This window comes from Microcaecilia unicolor, chromosome 9, assembly GCF_901765095.1.
Source record: "Microcaecilia unicolor chromosome 9, aMicUni1.1, whole genome shotgun sequence".
Classification (NCBI taxonomy): domain Eukaryota; kingdom Metazoa; phylum Chordata; class Amphibia; order Gymnophiona; family Siphonopidae; genus Microcaecilia; species Microcaecilia unicolor.
Genome location: NC_044039.1, coordinates 163,017,614 through 163,036,546, shown reverse-complemented (window position 1 = coordinate 163,036,546; position 18,933 = coordinate 163,017,614). Strand labels below are relative to the sequence as shown.

General features: G+C 44.3%; 1 protein-coding gene across 2 annotated transcripts in view; it reads left to right on the top strand.

Moving 5' to 3' along the window:
• SOS2 (SOS Ras/Rho guanine nucleotide exchange factor 2) overlaps positions 1 to 18,933 on the top strand; it is a 330,826-nt gene that overhangs the window by 117,665 nt on the left and 194,228 nt on the right. The window contains exon 5 of one of the 2 annotated variants that reach the window (XM_030214042.1): positions 9,172 to 9,378. The exons of the other annotated variant lie outside the window; for it this stretch is intronic. Within the exon in view, the coding sequence (XP_030069902.1) occupies positions 9,172 to 9,378 (207 nt within the window). The remainder of the gene's footprint in view (positions 1 to 9,171; positions 9,379 to 18,933) is intronic. 2 annotated transcript variants of the gene reach the window in all.

Sequence of the window (18,933 nt, the reverse complement as noted above, 5' to 3'; positions counted from 1 at the left end):
TCTCTTGTCAGCCAGTTTCTCTTGCCCTTTCACTATTAGTGGAAGATGTGAAGAACAGAAGAGAAAAGGCCTTGGTCAGAAAGTCTTCCAATTTGATCCCCAAGTTGTCTTCTGCTTCTTTGGTTGGTTGGGGGGAATTGTAGTTGTTGTTTTTAGGGTGGCTTCTAGTGGCCAAATGCATGATGCTCTGCCCAGGCAGTCACCACAGTGACCAGATTAGGTATGTTGTGGGGACTGTGGAGGAAGAGACAGAGGTGAGTGTAAAATAGGGGGAAAATCTCCAGGTATTTGCAAATGAAGAGCTATAGCACCAGATCCCAGTCCTAGTTCCAGGAGGAAACTACTATGTCAATTAAAAAAAAATCTGAAAAATAAGCCAAACCGTGGCAACTTCTATTCTTTCTTGCTTTCTTTCCTTTATGTGCAATTTATATCTTGGTGTATCTGTAGCATTTGCCCATGTTTTTGAGGTAACATAGTAGATGACGGCAGAAAAAGACCTGCACAGTCCATCCAGTCTGGCCAAGAAGATAAATTCATATGTGCTACTTTTTTATTTGTATTGTCCTCTTCAGGGTACAGACCGTATAAGTCTGGCCAGACCTATCCCCACCTCCCAACCACCAACCCCGCCTCCCACCACCAGCTCTGGCACAGATCGTATAAGTCTGCCCAGCACTATCCCCGCCTCCCAACTACCAGTCCCGCCTCCCACCATCAGCTCTGGCACAGACTGTATAAGTCTGCCCAGCACTATCCCCGCCGCCCAACCACCAGCCCCGGCACAGACCGTATAGGTCTGCCCAGCACTAGCCCCGCCTCCCAACCACCAGCTCTGCCACCCATTCTAGGCTAAGCTCCTGAGGATCCCTTCCTTCTGCACAGGATTCCTTTATGTTTATCCCACGCATGTTTGAATTCCGTTACTGTTTTCATCTCCACCACCTCCCGCGGGAGGTAGTCACTCCTGTTGAAAGGACCCTTTTACTAAAGGGAGCTAAGCTCTTTATATCTGTTTAGTATGTAAGAACAGGCTACTGCATAAATGTGTTAAAGCATTGTGCAGAATTTTCCTTGCTCTTCTATGCTAAACCATGCTGTATTTATTTTTTACAGATATTTTTGGGAATGGGCATGTTAATATTTTAATTAGCCCATGATAACTGGTTAAATAGGAGGCTCCAAGTGCTCCTGTGCTAACATTTTGCAGGTTATACACACTAATGTCTAGAAAATCCTGAGTAGTGTAGAATGGGTAAAAGTGATTTTTTTTTCTTTTTACTCTTTCAGAAAGTACAAAGACTAGGGGACCCTTAATGAATTACATGAAAATATGTTTAAAACAAATAAGAGGAAATATGCTTTCACTCAGCGAATAGTTGATTGAGCTCTGTAACTCGTTGCCAGAGGATGGGGTAACAGTGGTTAGTGTATCAGGGTTTTAAAAAGGCTTGGACAAGTTCCTGGAGGAAAAAGTCTATAGTTATTGAGATGGACATGGGGGAAACCACTGCTTGCCCTTAGATTGGTAGCATGGAATGTTGCTATAATTTGGGTTTCTGCCAGGACTTGTGACCGGGATTGGCCACTGTTGGAATCAGGATACTGGGCTAGGTGGACCATTGGTCTGACCCAGTATGGCTGTTCTTATGCTCTTATGTGCATATTAGGGCACATGATCTTCAAAAACAAAACAAAAAAAACCCAAAACACACAAAATGCCCTAAACTGTGGACACACTAAACTTGCAGGTAGTGTGTGGGAAAATCCCACGTTAAGCTGGGTGACCCACAAAGTTTAGCACATTTTAGTAAAAGGGCCCCTAAATTTGTTCCCTTCTTCTTTATTCAAGAAAATTGCTACTCTGAATTCAGATAAAGTAGTATGGTTACCATCTGGACTGTGGAGACAGTGGGAAACAATTTTGGGTGGAGTTGGAGTCAATAAAAATGTATTGTCTGACTCCAGCTTCAGAATAAAAACTTAAAACTTTATAATAGTAAATGTATTATATTTACCAGTGCTTTAGACCCAGGACAAAGATCTCTCGCTCTCCCTCTCTCTCTCCTGGAATTAAAACCTAAAATACTGGTAAATATAAGTTATATAAATTTATCAGTACTTTAGATCAGAATAGAAAATTAAAAGCCTAATATCAATAGGAATTGGAGTCAGAGCTGAAGTCAGAGGCGATGGTTTAGTGTACTGATTCAGCATCCCTGGTTGCTATATTAGTTATCTTCAGTGTGCCAAAAGCCAAAATACAAAAATAAAACCTGTGTAGTAATATGTTTCTATTGAATTACTTAGCCAAGAAATGCTTTGCTAGTCCATTATAATAGTAACAACAGAATTCATTCAGATTACGTGGAGGGGCATAATCGAACGGGGCACCCAAGTTTTCCTGAGGGCGTCCTCGCAGGACGTCCCCGCGAAGGGGCGGAGAAAGCTGTATTATTGAAACAAGATGGGGCGGCCATCTTTCATTTCGATAATATGGTTGGGGACGCCCAAATCTCAACATTTAGGTTGACCTAAGTGATGGTTGTCCCCGATTTTCGGCGACAATGGAAGCTGAGGACGCCCATCTCAGAAACGACCAAATCCAAGCCATTTGGTCGTGGGAGGAGCCAGCATTCGTAGTGCAGTGGTCCCCCTGACATGCCAGGACACCAACCAGGCACCCTAGGGGGCACTGCAGTGGACTTCAGAAAAAGCTCGCAGGTGCATAGCTCCCTTACCTTGTGTGTTAGCCCCCCCAAAACCCACTCCCCACAACTGTACAACACTACCATAGCCCTTACGGGTGAAGGGGGCACCTAAATGTGGGTACAGTGGGTTTGTGGTGGGTTTTGGAGGGTTCACATTTACCACCACAAGTTTAACAGGTAGGGGGGGGATGGGCCTCGGTCTGCCTACCTGAAGTGCACTGCAGTACCCACTAAAACTGCTCCAGGGACCTGCATACTGCTGTCATGGAGCTGGGTATAATATTTGAGGCTGGCAAAAAATATTGTAATTTTTTTTTTAGGGTGTGATGGGGTTAGTGGCCACTGAAGGAGTAGGGGGAGGTCATCCCCGATTCCCTCCGGTGGTCATCTGGTCATTTAGGGCACATTTTTTGGCTTGGTCGTAAAAAAAAAAAGGGCCAAGTAAAGTCGGCCAAGTGTTCGTCAGGGTCGCCCTTCTTTTTTCCATTATCGGCCGAGGACACCCATGTGTTAAGCACGCCCCAGTCCCGCCTTCGCTATGCTTCCGACATGCCCCCGTGAACTTTGGTCGTCCCCGCGACAGAAAGCAGTTGAGGGCGCCCAAAATCAGCTTTCGATTTGGACGAACCTGGGAGAAGGACGCCCATCTCCCGATTTGTGTCGAAAGATGGGCGCCCTTCTCTTTCGAAAATAAGCCTGATAATAACATAGGCATTCCCATACTGGGACAGACTGAATGTCCATCAAGCCCAGCATCCTGTTTCCAACAGTGGCCAATCTAGATTACAAGTACCAGGCAAGATCCCAAAACAGTACTAGAAATAAGCAATGGATTTTCCGCAAGCCCATCTTAATAATGGCTTATGAACTTTTCTTTTAGGAAGTTTTCCAAATCTTTTTTAAACCCTGCTAAGCTAACTGCTTTTACTACATTCTCTGGCAACAAATTCCAGAGTTTAATTACACATTGAGTGAAGAAATAATGTCTCTGATTTGTTTTGAGTTTACTACTTTGTAGCTTCATTGCGTGCCCCCTAGTCCTATTATTTTTGGAAAGAGTATCAAACGATTCATGTCTACCCGTTCCACTCTACTCATCATTTTATAGACATCTATCATATCTTCCCTCAGCTCTCTTTTCTCCAAGCTGAAGAGCCCTAACTGCTTTAGCCTATGTTGTCCCATCCCTTTATCATTTTCGTCTCCCTTCTCTGTACCTTTTCTAATTCCATTATATCTTTTTTGAGATGCGGTGACCAGAATTGCACACATTATTTGAGGTGTGGTTGAACCGTGGACCGATACAAAGGCATTATAATGTCCTCATTTTTGTTTTCCATTTCTAACATTCTATTTGTTTTCCCATACTGTGTGGATCGAGGCAGGGTTGCCCCCTTTTCCTGTTGCTGTTTATTTTAATGTTTGATCCCTTGATTAGAGACATATATGCCAATCCTCATAAGGGGGTGGCTTTGGGTGCCCAGGAGTTTAAGCTGGCAGCTTTTGTGGATGATCTTGTTGTTCATTTGTTGGACTCGTGGGACTCCTTGCTTGCCCTTTTGGAATGTTTTACCAAATATGGTGATTTTGCAGGCTTTAATTTAAACCTTCAAAAGTCAGAGGCTTTACCTTCGTTTCGGAGGTCTCTCTTAAACGGTTATGGGGTGATTTGTTTCTCCCGCTCTGGGCGGATACTACTTTTTGTTTTTTGGGAATACATTTGGGGATGCACACAAAAGACTTAGGACCTTTATTTAGCTAACATCCACAGGATTTTGGAGGACTCTCGTCATTACCTGAAGGGCTGAAGGCATCTGCTCCTCTCCCTGAATACATTATATTATATTATATTTGTGACTTATATCCCGCTATCACCTCACAGTTCTAAGCGGGTCACAGAGGTCAAGAAGGCAGAACAATCTCTAGGAATTACATAAACCTTACATAAAATATCACTAACCTAAAATTACTAATCACCTTGTAATATAAATTTCTTAAATAAACATTTGTTTTAATCTTCCTTCTAAATGTAAGATACTGTTGAGGAAATGAGTAAAATTTAACAAGATCTTGCCAAAGCCTTGCTGTTTGAAAAACTAATGATTTCTCAAATCAAAACAAATCATAGCAAAGCAAAAAATGGAAGAAGAAATAATCTGGAACCAAACCATGTAAAAATTTAAACAGAAAACAATCATGTTTAAAAATAATTTGGCCTCTATTGGCATCCAGCGTAACCTAATATAAAATAGAGAAATACTTTCATTTTTAGAAAATCCAAAAGTCAAACGAACTGCTGTATTTTTTAGTCTGCACTGCAGTCTCTTCAGAAGCCGTTTTGTACAGCCTAAATATATCAAATTACAATAATTAAGATAATATGAGAGCATGAGTGAAGCACTCAAATTGATGTCTGTCAAAATATTTCTGAACAGTGCGTAATTTTCTCATCATAAAAAAGCACTTCTTGACTAGTGTATTGCTGCATTTCCATTGAATTTGCCTGTCGACCTGAATACCTAGAATTGTTATAACTTTGGAAATGGTATGATTATAAGCGTTAACAGTAATAGTTTTGGGAATACTCTGGTTTAGTGTCAAAACACAAATTTAGTTTTTTTCTGTATTCAGTTTTAACTTATGGTAACTCATCCATTTATCTAATAGATTTATACAAAGATAGATTCTGGAAATATCAATGTCGGCACTTGATGGGATAGGAATTAATACCAAAATATCATCTGCATGCGCATAGATATAATGGGAAAAAAACATTGTTCTCTAAATGGAAGCCAAGAGATTGCAAAAATACATTAAACAATACAGGGGAAAGAGGGGACCCCTGCGGTACTCCACAGGGGTTACACCACTGCGAAGATAGTCCACCATTCCATTTGACCCTGTATAATCGTTCGTTAAAAAAAAATTCTTCAAACCATTCTTCAAACCATTTCAGAAAATTTCCATATCCTCCAAATTTTGTACGATCTACCAAATAAAAAACAGATAATAAATCAAATTGAAGCAGTACTGCACTTTTCCCTTCACTCAATAATAATCTTACTTTGTCCAGCAGGGAACTTGTAACTGTTTCTGTAATTAAAAAAAAGCCTGAAAGCCCAATTGAGATGTGTGAGGAACATCATACTGTTTCAAATATTGTGTTAATTGCACCGTAACTAGACCTTCCAGCAGCTTAACAAAAAGTGAGAATTGAGTCCACAGGCCTGTAATTAGACACTAAAATTTTGGCTGTTTTAAATCTTTTAAGAAAGGATTTACAATTATTTCCCAGTTTACCTGGAAAATCACCCAAAGAAATTTGTAATTCTATCTAAGATAATAAATGGACCTGAAACGATGGTGGTGCCAATTTCTTCAAATAAGAAGAAGTATCCAACATACAAAAAGTTGAAACATATTTCTTAAATAATTTGGAGAATTCGCTTCATTGAACAGTGGAGAAATCTCTCCAAATTCGATTGGCAGGTAACCCCTCCATTAAACAAAAATCTTTTTTGAATGGTTGTGTTTCCCAAATGGTCGGTTATATTACATACCCTTTCCCTGCGGTGCTGATGAAGAATTTACGTAGTTTTTCCTGGTTGGTTTCTCAATTTTGTTGGGCTGGCAGAAAGTCTAAGATTAATTTTCCTTGGCTTCTGGATAACGGAGGACAGGGGGGCTTGGGCTTCCGGATATAAAGTGGTATAATCAGGCCTGTTTGATTCTTCATCTGTATGATTTTTTATATAAGTTCAGGATTACACCCTCTGTCTCTACAAGGCTGCCTTTTTTGCACCATTTCAGAGTGGAGGAGTAGCCTAGTAGTTAGTGCAGCAAACTTTGATCCTAGGGAACTGGGTTTGATTCTCACTACAGCTCCTTGTGACTTTGGGCAAGTCACTTAACCCTCCGTTGCCCCAGGTACAAATAAGTTCCTGTATATACTATGTAAACCACTTTGAATGTAGTTGCAAAACCCACAGAAAGTCCTATTCCCTTTCCCTATTGCAGGCGCCTTCTTCTTTCTTCCCCAAATTTTGGGGTCGGAGTGTGCGTATTAGACTGCTACAAGAGTGTGGAGTTTGCCGATTTGGGAGTTCGGAGGTGATTTGTGGTCTACTGATCAGCTTCCCATTTGCGGGAATTAGGAATTTTTGCTGGGGGTTAGAAAATAGATCCTTCAAGAGGGCAGGGATTTTGTTCTTTTGGAACATATGCTTGCACAGAACGGGGCTTTCAAACCTTTCCAGGAGCTTATTGGAGCGGAGATACAAGAATGGGAAGACTTGTTTACTTATTGTTAGCTGAAGCATTATGTTGATAGTCTCAGTGGTGGGGTCTTGGGTCTTCAGGTTGGGAAGTGTTTGCGGGATTTTTTCGCCTCAGTTATGGAGGAGAGGCTGTCTATCTTGGGTATCCATAGAGCACTTGGTGGTAAGCTAGCAGAGAAGGACCTTGGAGTAGTATATGATAGATGGGAACAAGACCAGGGTATTTCGTTGCTGGTTGGGATTTTCTCTCTGTATTGCATAATACTTCTCAGGTGGGTGCTACTGCTACTTTGTAGGAAAACCATTACAGAATCATGCATAGGGCTTAAATTTCTCAACTACAATTGTTTCATGCTGGGGTGGTGCCTTCAGTTCTTTATATGAAGTTTCAGACTGGGAAAAGTTCCTTTTATCATTCTTAACATTCAGCTGTTTTGGACTGCTTTGGTTCAGTTTTGCACACACACACTGTCTATGCCTGTCCCACATTGGCCCTCAGTGTGGTTACTGAGCATGCTGGGCTCTGTGGTGCTGGGGGCGAGAGTGCAGTTATTCTGGAAATTGAAACTTGTTGGTCTCAAATGCATTATGCAGGCTTGGGTCTCTCCGGATCCCCCTTCTTTTTGGAGTTGGAGAAACCACTTATACCAGTTGGCACTTTGGGAGGCTAGGGATGCCATATGCTCTCCTAAGCGTAAAGTTCTGTCCCATTTGGGGCGGAGCCTTTTACTGAATCACCTGGACCCTCGGGTGCTGCAAAGGGGGGGGGGGGGGTGGTTGGTATGGGATATTTTTCTGCATGCTGATTCAAGAGGTTATAGAGTAAAGGCCTCTTGAATTTCTGATTCTTGATTTTGCAGGGGGAGGAATGGTTCTTGTGTTGGTTTCCTACGGGATTTCTGGTTGTTGATGATAAATTATATGGGGTAGGGTGGGTGTTGGGGGAGGGAGGGGGATGTATTTGTTGAAAATTTTTTGATGACAGCATGTTTCTTTGGTTTTATTGTGCCTGTTTTGCGTTTTCTATTTGTTATATTCATATCATTGATTGTGTTTCATTTCCTTGTCATCAATAAAAATGTTGAACTGTAAATTAGTAACAGTCTTTATAGTTTTATATCTTATTGACCTACACTTTCTGCTATTTAAAATTTGAGGTAAGTAAATTTCCAGCAATGGAGAACATAAAATTTCAGTCCCAGAACTGTTGTTGTTTTTATTTAAAAATCTTAATATGTGTGCTAACTGATCCACAAATGAAAAAGTCATTCCACAATGCACTTGTTCACCTGATCAGATAAGTTCTGCTATGCCCCAGACAGCAAGATCTCACAATTTTTTTTGTGTTGTTTATTTTATGTTTAAATCTCTTCATTAGTAAAATAAAAAACAGCAGTAATGATTAACACTGCATTTTCCATTTTCTCACCCAGTTTCCAAGAAACAAATCTTAATCTCCCTTTTATACATTGGAGAAAATAGTATAAGGGACTTATATGTGTAGAATAGCTTTCTACACGCATAAGTAGACTCTTAAAAAAATTTCCAGGAGTATACATACTAGAAGTATGCACTATCAGTGAATCACTCATACTACTTCTGTATGATATATGTGTAGGTGTTCCAGGGATTCAGTATTAGTAAGGTTGGGATAGGATCATCACTTGTGTGACTGTCGTATGTGCCAGTTCTCACTAAAACATACACCCACAGGTTTACACATGCCTAGGGTAAACTTTTGTGAGGGTTTGCATTACCGGGATAAAACTAGGAGTCTGTTTTTCTAAAGGGGTATATGTGTGTTTTGCCTTTATAAAATAAGCTTCTTGATTTCAAAACTGCCTTTGCAGTCCTATTGCTGTACCAACCACTACTTTTGAAGTTATGACTGGTTCTGAGGGATGGTAAGAGAGTGTTCTCTCTTCAGATGATATGGCTGGCCGGGGTTCCCCTCTCATGCAGCTGCATAACAGACCAGATGAACTACTGACGGTGCAGTGGAGGTATGGAGGGCTGGCACTCTCTCACTTCCCATTGAGGTGCAGTGACACCTCAGTCGGTCATCATCTTGTCTGCCTTTTCTTTGGTCCTCCTCCTGGCTCTGTAGTGCAGAGTTCTCCCATGCTTGTTTCTGTTATGTTAATCTCAGGTTAGAGATTTGAATGGTGTAGTGTCTTTTCTAGGTCTTGATGGACATGTTTGACCAGGATGATGATATTGGCCTGGTGTGTGTCTGTGATGAGGAGCCCTTGTCTACAGGGGAACTTAATTACTATGACTTGGTGAGAACGGAAATTGCAGAAGAGCGGCAGTATCTGAGGGAATTGAATTTGATCATAAAAGTCTTTCGGGAAGCTTTCCTCTCCAATCGAAAACTGTTTACTCCTCAAGTAAGTTCCTCCAGTTTCTTCATTACCAGTACAGCATCAAGTATAACAAAATACCAAGATGTTTTATTGGGTAAATGTCATTGAAACTTAGCTTCCTTGTCATCAGCAGCAGATGAATCCATTACGAATGGATTGTGTCCACCTACCAGCAGGGGGGGATAGAGAACACTGAAAACCATAGTGCCTCTAGGACGGCTAGCTCCATCTGCATCTCAGTATTTCTCTATCTCCCAGGACACAGCTTGATCAGCTCCTTGAAAATTTCTGCATGGGGAGGCTCCTGTGCTTTGCTAGTTGAGCTGGGGTGTTGTGGCTGGTGGTGCCCACTTTAAAGGCACATAGGTTCGCCCTTACCCTGCCTTACCCATTGTGGATGCAGACATATAGGTTCGCCCTGTCCCTGCCTTTCCCACCCTCTACTGCCTCTGGAGTACCTCTGTAGCTGTTTGCCTCCAACTTTCCTCACAGCGTTTAAAAAAAAAACAACCCGCGCTTTTTATGCGCTGCTATTCTGAGACTTTTATTGACATGCAGCGTGACCGGAGCTCGGTGGACTCGGTCCTTTGAGGTAAGAGTGGTACTCAGCTCCTCCGGGGAGGGCCCACAGACGGCGTTCCGATCGGGGTGATTTTGGCGCGAAGCCGCCATTTTGTATTTTATTCCGCCGTTTTTCGGCGATGGCTGCTGAGGGAGTTAAGGGCTGTTCCTGTTGTGGCAAGCACAGATCAGCAGCAGGGCTCTGTAAAACGTGCTGTATAGATGGTAGAGCCAGTACGAGCATGGCGAGCGATGAGTCTTCCCGCTCAATGGAGCTGGCAACGGGCGCCATCTTGGAAGTGCCGCATGGCTCGACCCCCGCGGTTGCGGAGGAATCTGTGAGCAGAGGGGCGCCTCGGGCTGAGGCTACCAGAGGAGCTCCGTTCCCCGTAGCTCCTAATTCGGAGATGGGAGGTCAGGCTGAGTTTTTCTCCCCTAAAGCTTTCATGCTGAAAAGAGCTCTGCCGCAGGTGTCTGACACTGCGTTACTACCTGGTCTCCCTCCGACTGATGATGGCCCGGGGCAGATGTCAGAAGTGGATGCCCCGGGGCAGATGTCAGAAGTGGATGCCCCTGAGCGTTGGATGCATGCTAAACATAAACGGGTAAATTCCCCGTCGGAGAGTGGTGCACCTCTCTTCCACCCCCCCCCCCCCCCCCCCCCCCCCCCCGTGTTCGGGCTGTGGGGACTCTGAGGGATCTGGCAGGCCTTCGTGGTCTGAGGAGCCAGAGGAAGGTGCCGGTTTGCCACTGGATCTGGATGATCCCACTGCGGTTCGGATTTTCTACCGCGATCAGCTGCCAGCGCTTATCTCTGATGCCTTACAGGCCCTCTCTATTGATGATCCTGTTCAAGGCGAGGCCTCCTCTGGTAATTCGAGGATGGCAAGTACTAAGAAGCCTGCTCGAGCCTTTCTTTTGCATGACTCCATCCAAGAGCTTATTTCTGCTCAATGGGCTGACCCTGAGTGGCCCTTGAAAGTAGTCAGGGCGATGGAGCATCTTTACCCTCTGAGTGAGGAGCACTTGGCCCGTTTTGGGATGCCTAAAGTGGATGCCTTAGTCACGGCTGTGACAAAAAAGACCACCCTCTCAGTAGAGGGAGGGGTCGCCCTGAAGGACATTCAGGACTGGTGCTTGGAATCAGTGCTAAAACGGTTCTTTGAGATTTTGGGCCTAGCCTTAAGGGCATCTGTTTGCAGCTTGAGCCTGCTTTTCTTGGTTACAACAGGCAGTGGAACAGCCCATGGATGGTGCGGAGTCCCTCGCTGAGGTTACACCGCGCATGGAGTTGGCCTTGTCATTTTTAGCTGGCGCCCTGTATGATCTGGTCAGAGCTTCAGCTAAACAGATGTCTGTGGCGGTGTCCGCCCGCCACCTTCTATGGCTACGGCATTGGGCGGCTGACCTGGCCTCTAAGCAAAGGCTAGTGAAGTTGCCCTTTCGGGGACTTCTGTTATTTGGAGAGGATTGTTAAAGACCTGGGGAATGCTAAACCCCAGCGGTTACCTGAGGATAGGCCGCGGCCTTCTTCCAAGGGTCAGATGGTTCCCTCCTCCTCTAGACCTCGCTTCCGTGAAGCTGGAGGATATCACCCGGGGTGCTCTGCTGGGTTTACTCAACGTGCCTGTTTTCAGCAGAGGAACTCCTTTCGTTCGGACAAGCAATCCGCAGCGGCCGGTGCTAGGCCTGGAGTTCAAGGGCGACCCTCTCAATGATGGTGCGCCGGTCCACTCCTCCTTTACAGCTGTAGGAGGACGCCTTTCCCTCTTTCTAGAGGAGTAGACCAAGATTACCTCGGATCAGTGGGTCCTGGACCTGATCAGAGAAGGTTACCGATTGGAATTCAATCCCCCGGGCGGTGGTAGAGGAGACCCTACAAGTCTTGTTGCACCTTGGGGCGGTGATCCCTGTGCCTCCCGCCGAACACAGCTGTGGTCGTTACTCCATTTACTTTGTGGTGCCGTGAAAATGCGGGTCTTTTCGGCCCATTCTCGACTTGAAGGAAGTCAACAAATCTCTGAGAATGCGGCATTTTCACATGGAAACCCTGCGCTCTGTCATTGCGGCGGTACAACCAGGAGAGTTCCTCACATCTCTGGCCCCCCACACCAACAGTTCCTCCGATTTGCAGTGTTGGGAAGACATTTCCAGTTTCGGGCCTTGCCTTTTGGCCTTGCCGCAGCTCCCCGAACCTTTTTCAAGGTAATGGTGGTATTAGCTGCCTTTCTCAGGCGAGAGGGTATCCGGGTTCACCCGTACCTAGATGACTGGCTCATCAGAGCGGACTCGGCAAAGAGAGTCATCATATCACAGCCAGAGTGGTCTTAGTACTGCAATCTCTGGGCTGGGTCGTCAATATACCCAAAAGTCACTTGACCCCCTCTCAATCTGTAGAATATTTGGGGGTCCGGTTTGACACAGCCTCGGGGTTTGTTTATCTACCCGACCAAAGGCGGTGCAAGCTTCAGAATCAGGTCCGTCTGCTCCTGAGGATGCCTTGCCCGCGAGCTTGGCACATTGTCCAGCTGTTGGGGGTCGATGATGGCCACCTTAGAAGTGGTGCCATGGGCGAGAGCGCTTATGAGACCTCTGCAGATTGCCCTGCTTCAGTGATGGTCTCCGATGTCCCAAGATTATCAACGCAGACTCACGTGGCTCCCTGCGGCCAGACTCAGTATGGAGTGGTGGCTCTCAGACAGCATGCTGTGGCGAGGAATGCCGCTAGCGCTTCCCGATTGGTGCCTGGTGGTAATGGATGCCAGCCTGAAGGGCTGGGGAGCACATTGCCAGGGAAGCTATGCCCAGGGTCTATGGACACCCGAGGAAACGGGGTGGTCCATCAATCACTTAGAATTGAGAGCGATATTTCAGGCGCTTCTGGCCTTTCACAAAACCCTGGAGTTACTGGCTGTCAGAGTTCTGTCGGACAACACGACAGCAGTGGCCTACATAAATCGACAATGCGGCACTCAGTGCAGAGCAATGGCCGCGGAGGCCGCTCTAATTTGCCACTGGGCCGAGCTACATCTGCAGCTTCTGTCAGCAGCTCACATAGCAGGTCAGAGCAACATGCAAGCCGATTTTCTAAGCAGGCATCAAATCGACCCAGTGAAGTGGGACCTGGCAGACGAAGTGTTCCTTCAGATCTGTGGCAAATGGGGAAAGCTTGTAATGGATCTTATGGCGTCAAGCACAAATGCCAAAGTCCCGTCCTTTTTCAGCAGACGGAGAGATCCTCGCTCGGCGGGGTTGGATGCCTTGGCTCAACCCTGGCCTCCGGGCCTCCTGTATGTGTTTCCTCCTTGGCCCTTAATAGGGCGGCTCCTCCTGCGAATTCGGCTACATCAAGGAGTGGTGATCCTCATTGCCCCGGATTGGCCCAGGCAGCCGTGGTCTACGGACCACTGGCAGATGCTGGTGGAGGTTTCCCTTCCTTTGCCTCTGGTTCCGAACCTGTTGACGCAGGGCCTGGTGACCATGGAGGATCCATGCCGCTTTGGTCTTTCGGCGTGGCTGTTGAGAGGGCACAATTGAGAGACAAGGGCTATTCTAACAAGGTCATCTCCACTCTCTTGTCATGCTTTCGGGAGAAGGTCGCTGGCCTCTCCCTGGCTTCACATCCGGACATTGCACGGTTTCTGAGAGGGGTGCTTCGGCTCCGGCCTCCTGTGCGAGCCCCTTGCCCGGCCTGGAACCTGGGGCTAGTATTAAAGGCTCTTCAGTGTTCGCCCTTTGAGCCGCTGAAGCGAACTTCGGAGAAGGATGTGACTCTAAAGATGGTCTTTTTGGTGGCCATTGCATCGGCGAGACGGGTATCTGAGCTCAAGGCGCTGTCATGTCGAGACCCTTTTCTGCAGTTCTCACAGTCCGGAGTAACGGTGCGTACTGCGCCTTCCTTCATGCCTAAGGTGGTTTCAGCGTTTCACCTAAACCAGCCTATCTATTTGCCCTCCTTTACTAGGGAGGAGTTTCCAGAATCCTTTGGGCAGTTGCACCTCCTGGATGTGCGCCAGGCTCTGTTGCAGTATCTGCAGATGTCAAATGCTTTCAGGACCTCTGATCTCCTTTTTGTATTGTTGTCAGGTCCTCGCAGAGGGTCTCCAGCGTCTAAAGCCACTATAGCTCGTTGGCTTAAGGAAGCCATTTTTTCTGCATATCTGCTGTCTGGCCGGCCTCCGCCTGACACCTTTAAGGCTCATTCCACAAGAGCGATTTCCTCCTCTTGGGGAAACTGGAGCACTCTCTCTTCAAGAGATATGTAGTGCAGCAACTTGGGCTTCTAAGCTTTCTTTTGCCTGACATTACAGGCTGGATGTGGCTGCCAGGAGGGACGTGCTTTTTGGAGCACAAGTGCTGGCGCATGGTGTGGCTTGTTCCCGCCCTATCTAGGGATTGCTTTGATACATCCCATTCGTAATGGATTCATCTGCTGCTGATGACAAGGAAGGGAAAATTAGGTTCTTACCTTGGTAATTTTCTTTCCTTTAGTCAAAGCAGATGAATCCATCCATTCATCTGCTGCTGATGACAAGGAAGGGAAAATTAGGTTCTTACCTTGGTAATTTTCTTTCCTTTAGTCACAGCAGATGAATCCATGATCCCTCCCTGATTGACTATGTTTTATGCTCAGTTTTTCCTGCAGACATGTTCCCTCATTGGGAGAAGTTGGAAAACAGCCTTCAGGATTTCTGTTCTTCTACAGGAGATTGAGTTTGTCCCTCCTTTGTGTTATTGCTCCTGTTCTGGGGCGTTCGGTTCGCTGTGAGGAAAGTTCATGTTATGCTACTTTGCGGTTTAACACTGCTTTGGAAGCTTCAAAATACTGAGAGGCAGATGGAGCTAGCCATCCTAGAGGCACTATGGTTTTCAGTGTTCTCTATCTCCCCCTGCTGGTAGGTGGACACAACCCATTCGTAATGGATTTATCTGCTGTGACTAAAGGAAAGAAAATTACCAAGGTAAGAACCTAATTTTCCCACAGAAGGTGCATGCACAGTTTTAACTGTAAAGTGCACAAGTTGTGCACATGAATGTGATGCTTTGGACTTGGTTCTCTCCTGACTATCACAGACTCAGTTTTTCCTGGAATTTCTATGAATAAGGCATGCTGTGCTCATTTCTCCTAATTCACCAGTTCCGGGGTGGGGGGGGGGGGGGGGGTTGTTCTCATTTAGGTGGAAAACAAAAGTTAAAATCAGAAACCTGGTTTGAAATACAAAAATAAACTGAAAAATGTGATGAGTACACATAAATGGAGAAGGCTCTTCAAAACAAAATATTTCCTTTCAAATCAAAAAAAAAAAAAGAATGTTTTTCAGGATAAGGGACTAGTTTACTTCAGAACATATTTGTATAAGGGTGCTCATTTATTATTTATTTATTTATTTAAAAAATGTATACCCCGCTTAACTGCTAAGTGGTTTACAGCAAAACATTCATAAAATACAGATAAAATGACATAAAATACAAAATCAAAGAGGAACTTTGAAAAAAAGTAAGAAGGCGGCAAAAGAATCAGTTGGTCTGCTAGATGATCAAGGGGTAAAAGGGGCGATCAGGGAAGACAAAGCTATAGCGGAGAGATTAAATGAGTTCTTTGCTTCGGTCTTCACCGAGGAAGATTTGGAAGAGATACCGGTGCCAGAAATGGTATTTGAAGCTGACTAGTCAGAGAAACTGAATGAAATCTCTATAAACCTAGAGGATGTAATGGGGCAGTTTGACAAATTGAAGAGTAGCAAATCTCCTGGACCGGATGTTGTTCATTTCAGAGTACTGATAGAACTGAAGAATGAACTGTCGGAACTATTGTTAGTAATACATAATTTATCTTTAAAATCGAACATGGTACTGGAAAATTGGACGGTGGCCCATGTAATGCTATATTTAATAAATGTTCGAGAGGGGATCCGTGAAATTTATAGACTAGTGAGCCTGACTTCGGTGCCAGGCAAAATGGTAAAGACTATTATAAAGAACAAAATTACAGAGCATATTCAAACGCATGAATTATTGAGACAAAGCCAACATGGATTTAGTGAAGGGAAATCTTGCCTCACCAATTTATTACACTTCTTTCAAGGGGTAAATAAATGTGGATAAAGGCGAGCCAGTTGATATTGTGTATCTGGATTTTCAAAAGGCATTTGACAAAGTACCTCATAAAAGGCTCCAGAAGAAATTGGAGAGTCATGGGATAGGAGGTAGTGTTCTATTGTGGATTAAAACCTGGTTAAAAGAGAACAGAGAGTAGGGTTAAATGGTCAGTATTCTCAATGGAGAAGGGTAGATAGTGGGGTTCCCCAGGGCTCTGTGCTGGGACCGCTGCTTTTTAACATATTTATAAATGACCTAGAGATGGGAGTAACTAGTGAGGTAGTTAAGTTTGCTGATGACACAAAGTTATTCAAAGTCGTTCAATCGTGGGAGGATTATGAAAAATTACAAGCGGACCTTATGAGACTGGGAGACTGGGCGTCTAAACGGCAGAAGACGTTTAATGTGAGCAAGTGCAAAGTGATGCATGTGGGAAAGAGGAACCCGAATTATAGCTATGTCATGCAAGGTTCCACGTTAGGAGTCACGGACCAAGAAAGAGATCTAGGTGTCATCGTCGATACGTTGAAACCTTCTGCTCAGTGTGCTGCTGTGGCTAAGAAAGCAAATAGAATGTTAGATATTATTAGGAAAGGAATGGAAAACAAAAGTGAGGATGTTATAATGCCTTTGTATCGCTCCATGGTGTGACCGCACCTCGAATATTGTGTTCAATTCTGGTCGCCGCATCTCAAAAAAGATATAGTGGAATTAGAAAAGGTGCAGTGAAGGGCGACAAAAATGATAAAGGGGATGGGACGACTTCCCTATGAGGGAAGGCTAAAGCGGCTAGGGCTCTTCAGCTTGGAGAAAAGGTGACTGAGGGGAGATATGATAGAGGTCTATAAAATAATGAGTGGAGTTGAACGGGTGGATGTGAAGTGTCGGTTCACGCTTTCCAAAAATACTAGGGGGGGACTAGGGTGCATGCGATGAAGCTACAATGTAGTAAATTTATTTAAATCATTTATTTATAAATTTTCATTTTACAAGGGTCAACTTGCAACAGTAATACAGAGATGATTGCACATTAATACAATATAAGAAGAAAACAATCCCAACTAGATATATGGATTATATACAATCTTTCTCTTTCTTAGACCACAAAGTAAAGAAAAATAGGGAGAGTGAAATAAGACGAGATCAATTAAACAGTAAACAGAAGAAAGAAAACATGGTATTAACCTGATTATCCCAAGATATTACTCATCTAATACATTATTCCACATTGATGATCTGGTTGGCTTCCTCAAGACCAAATATGGCCTATAGTCAGTTCATTTCATTGAGAGCATACTTATTGTCCAGGTTTTAGTTAGAAATAATATATCTGATTACATTCTCTCTCTTTTAAAAACCAGAAATTATTTAATGATACATTTACTCAATTCTCTAATTCAAATCCCACTGATTAAAGCAATCCCAGTTTTCACAGGCTTCACTCCTTTTGAAGTAATAATTAAGGAACTATTTCTGAGGAAAACTTTAGGAGTCATACCTGGAACTCTGGGAAAAACAATAATCTCGACATTAATCATGCACAAAAAACATCCACCTTATTATTCAAAGTTTCTGGTCCATTATTTTCAAGATCATAACCACTTCTTGCTTGTACAGAACTTCATCTGTCATATCAATTTTTTCACACTCAGAGGGTTCAGTCAAATTGTCCATGCAACTCTCCAATAAGATCATATCTGAAACAAAGTTATTTACTACCGCCGTTAGGTCCCGAAGCGCCTTCCAGATGGTATTTAATGTAACCTTCACGGAAGCCAAAAACTCCAAGATGATTTTGCTTGAGGTGTTTAGGAGTGGTTCCGTCGATTCGGGTTGTGCTGTAAACGTCCTCCGTTTCAGCATATGCCTCTAACTCACTCCTCCACTCCTTTGGACATGGTGGTTGAATAATTTGGGAGCGATGCAGTTGTTTTTCCAGGTCCAAGAGCGTCGACGCTCCTTCTCCAGCGCTAATCAAAGGACTCGCCAACCCTTTCATCTGTGGGCAGTTCAATGCGCAGCGGTCCCGCACTTGCTGCTCAGGGGACAAAACGCTGGCCATCAGCGGATGACCGCCGGTTGTTCCCTTCCTCTCAGTTTAAGAAAATGCAATTGCAGAGAGGAAATTTACATAAAGAAGACAGAACCTCAGAGGGCAGCTGGACCGTTGGGCATACAAACTCCAGGTCACCATCTCACCACTCTCCCAGTTTGGGACACTCTTTGTCTGGTTTCTCCTCAGAGGCCTGTCTGATATGGGTAGCCCTTCAGCATAGCCCTCTGAGTCATTGAAACACAGAAGCCCCTCCACCACTACAAGGTTGGTGTCCCTTCGGAGGGGATGTAGTAAATTTAAAACAAATCGGAGAAAATATTTCTTCACTCAGTGTGTAATTAAACTCTGGAATTCGTTGCCAGAGAATGTGCTAAAGGTGGTTAGCTTAGCAGGGTTAAAAAGGGGTCTGGACAGCTTCCTAAAGGAAAAGTCCGTAGACTATTATTAAATTGACTTGGTGAAAATCCACTGCTTATTTCTGGGAGAAGCAGCATAAAATATATGAAGCTTTTCTGGGATCTTGCCAGGTATTTGTGATCTGGATTTGGCCACTGTTGGAAACAGGATGCTGGGCTTGATAGACCTTTGGTCTGTCCCAGTGTGGCAATACCTATGTACTAAATAAATCCTAATACAACTTTACCTGCACTTTTGAAACCTCAAAAATATCAGATATTAAAAGCCTGGAGAAAAGATATTTCAGATCTTTCAAACTGTCTCAAAGATGTACAAATCTTTACAGAACTGGAAGAGAATTCCATAGTAATGGACCTGCCACAGAGAATATTTCTGCATAGTGAATACATAGACTTACAAAGTTACAGTGTAACCTATGTAACTTTGTAAGTCTGTGTGCTTTGAAA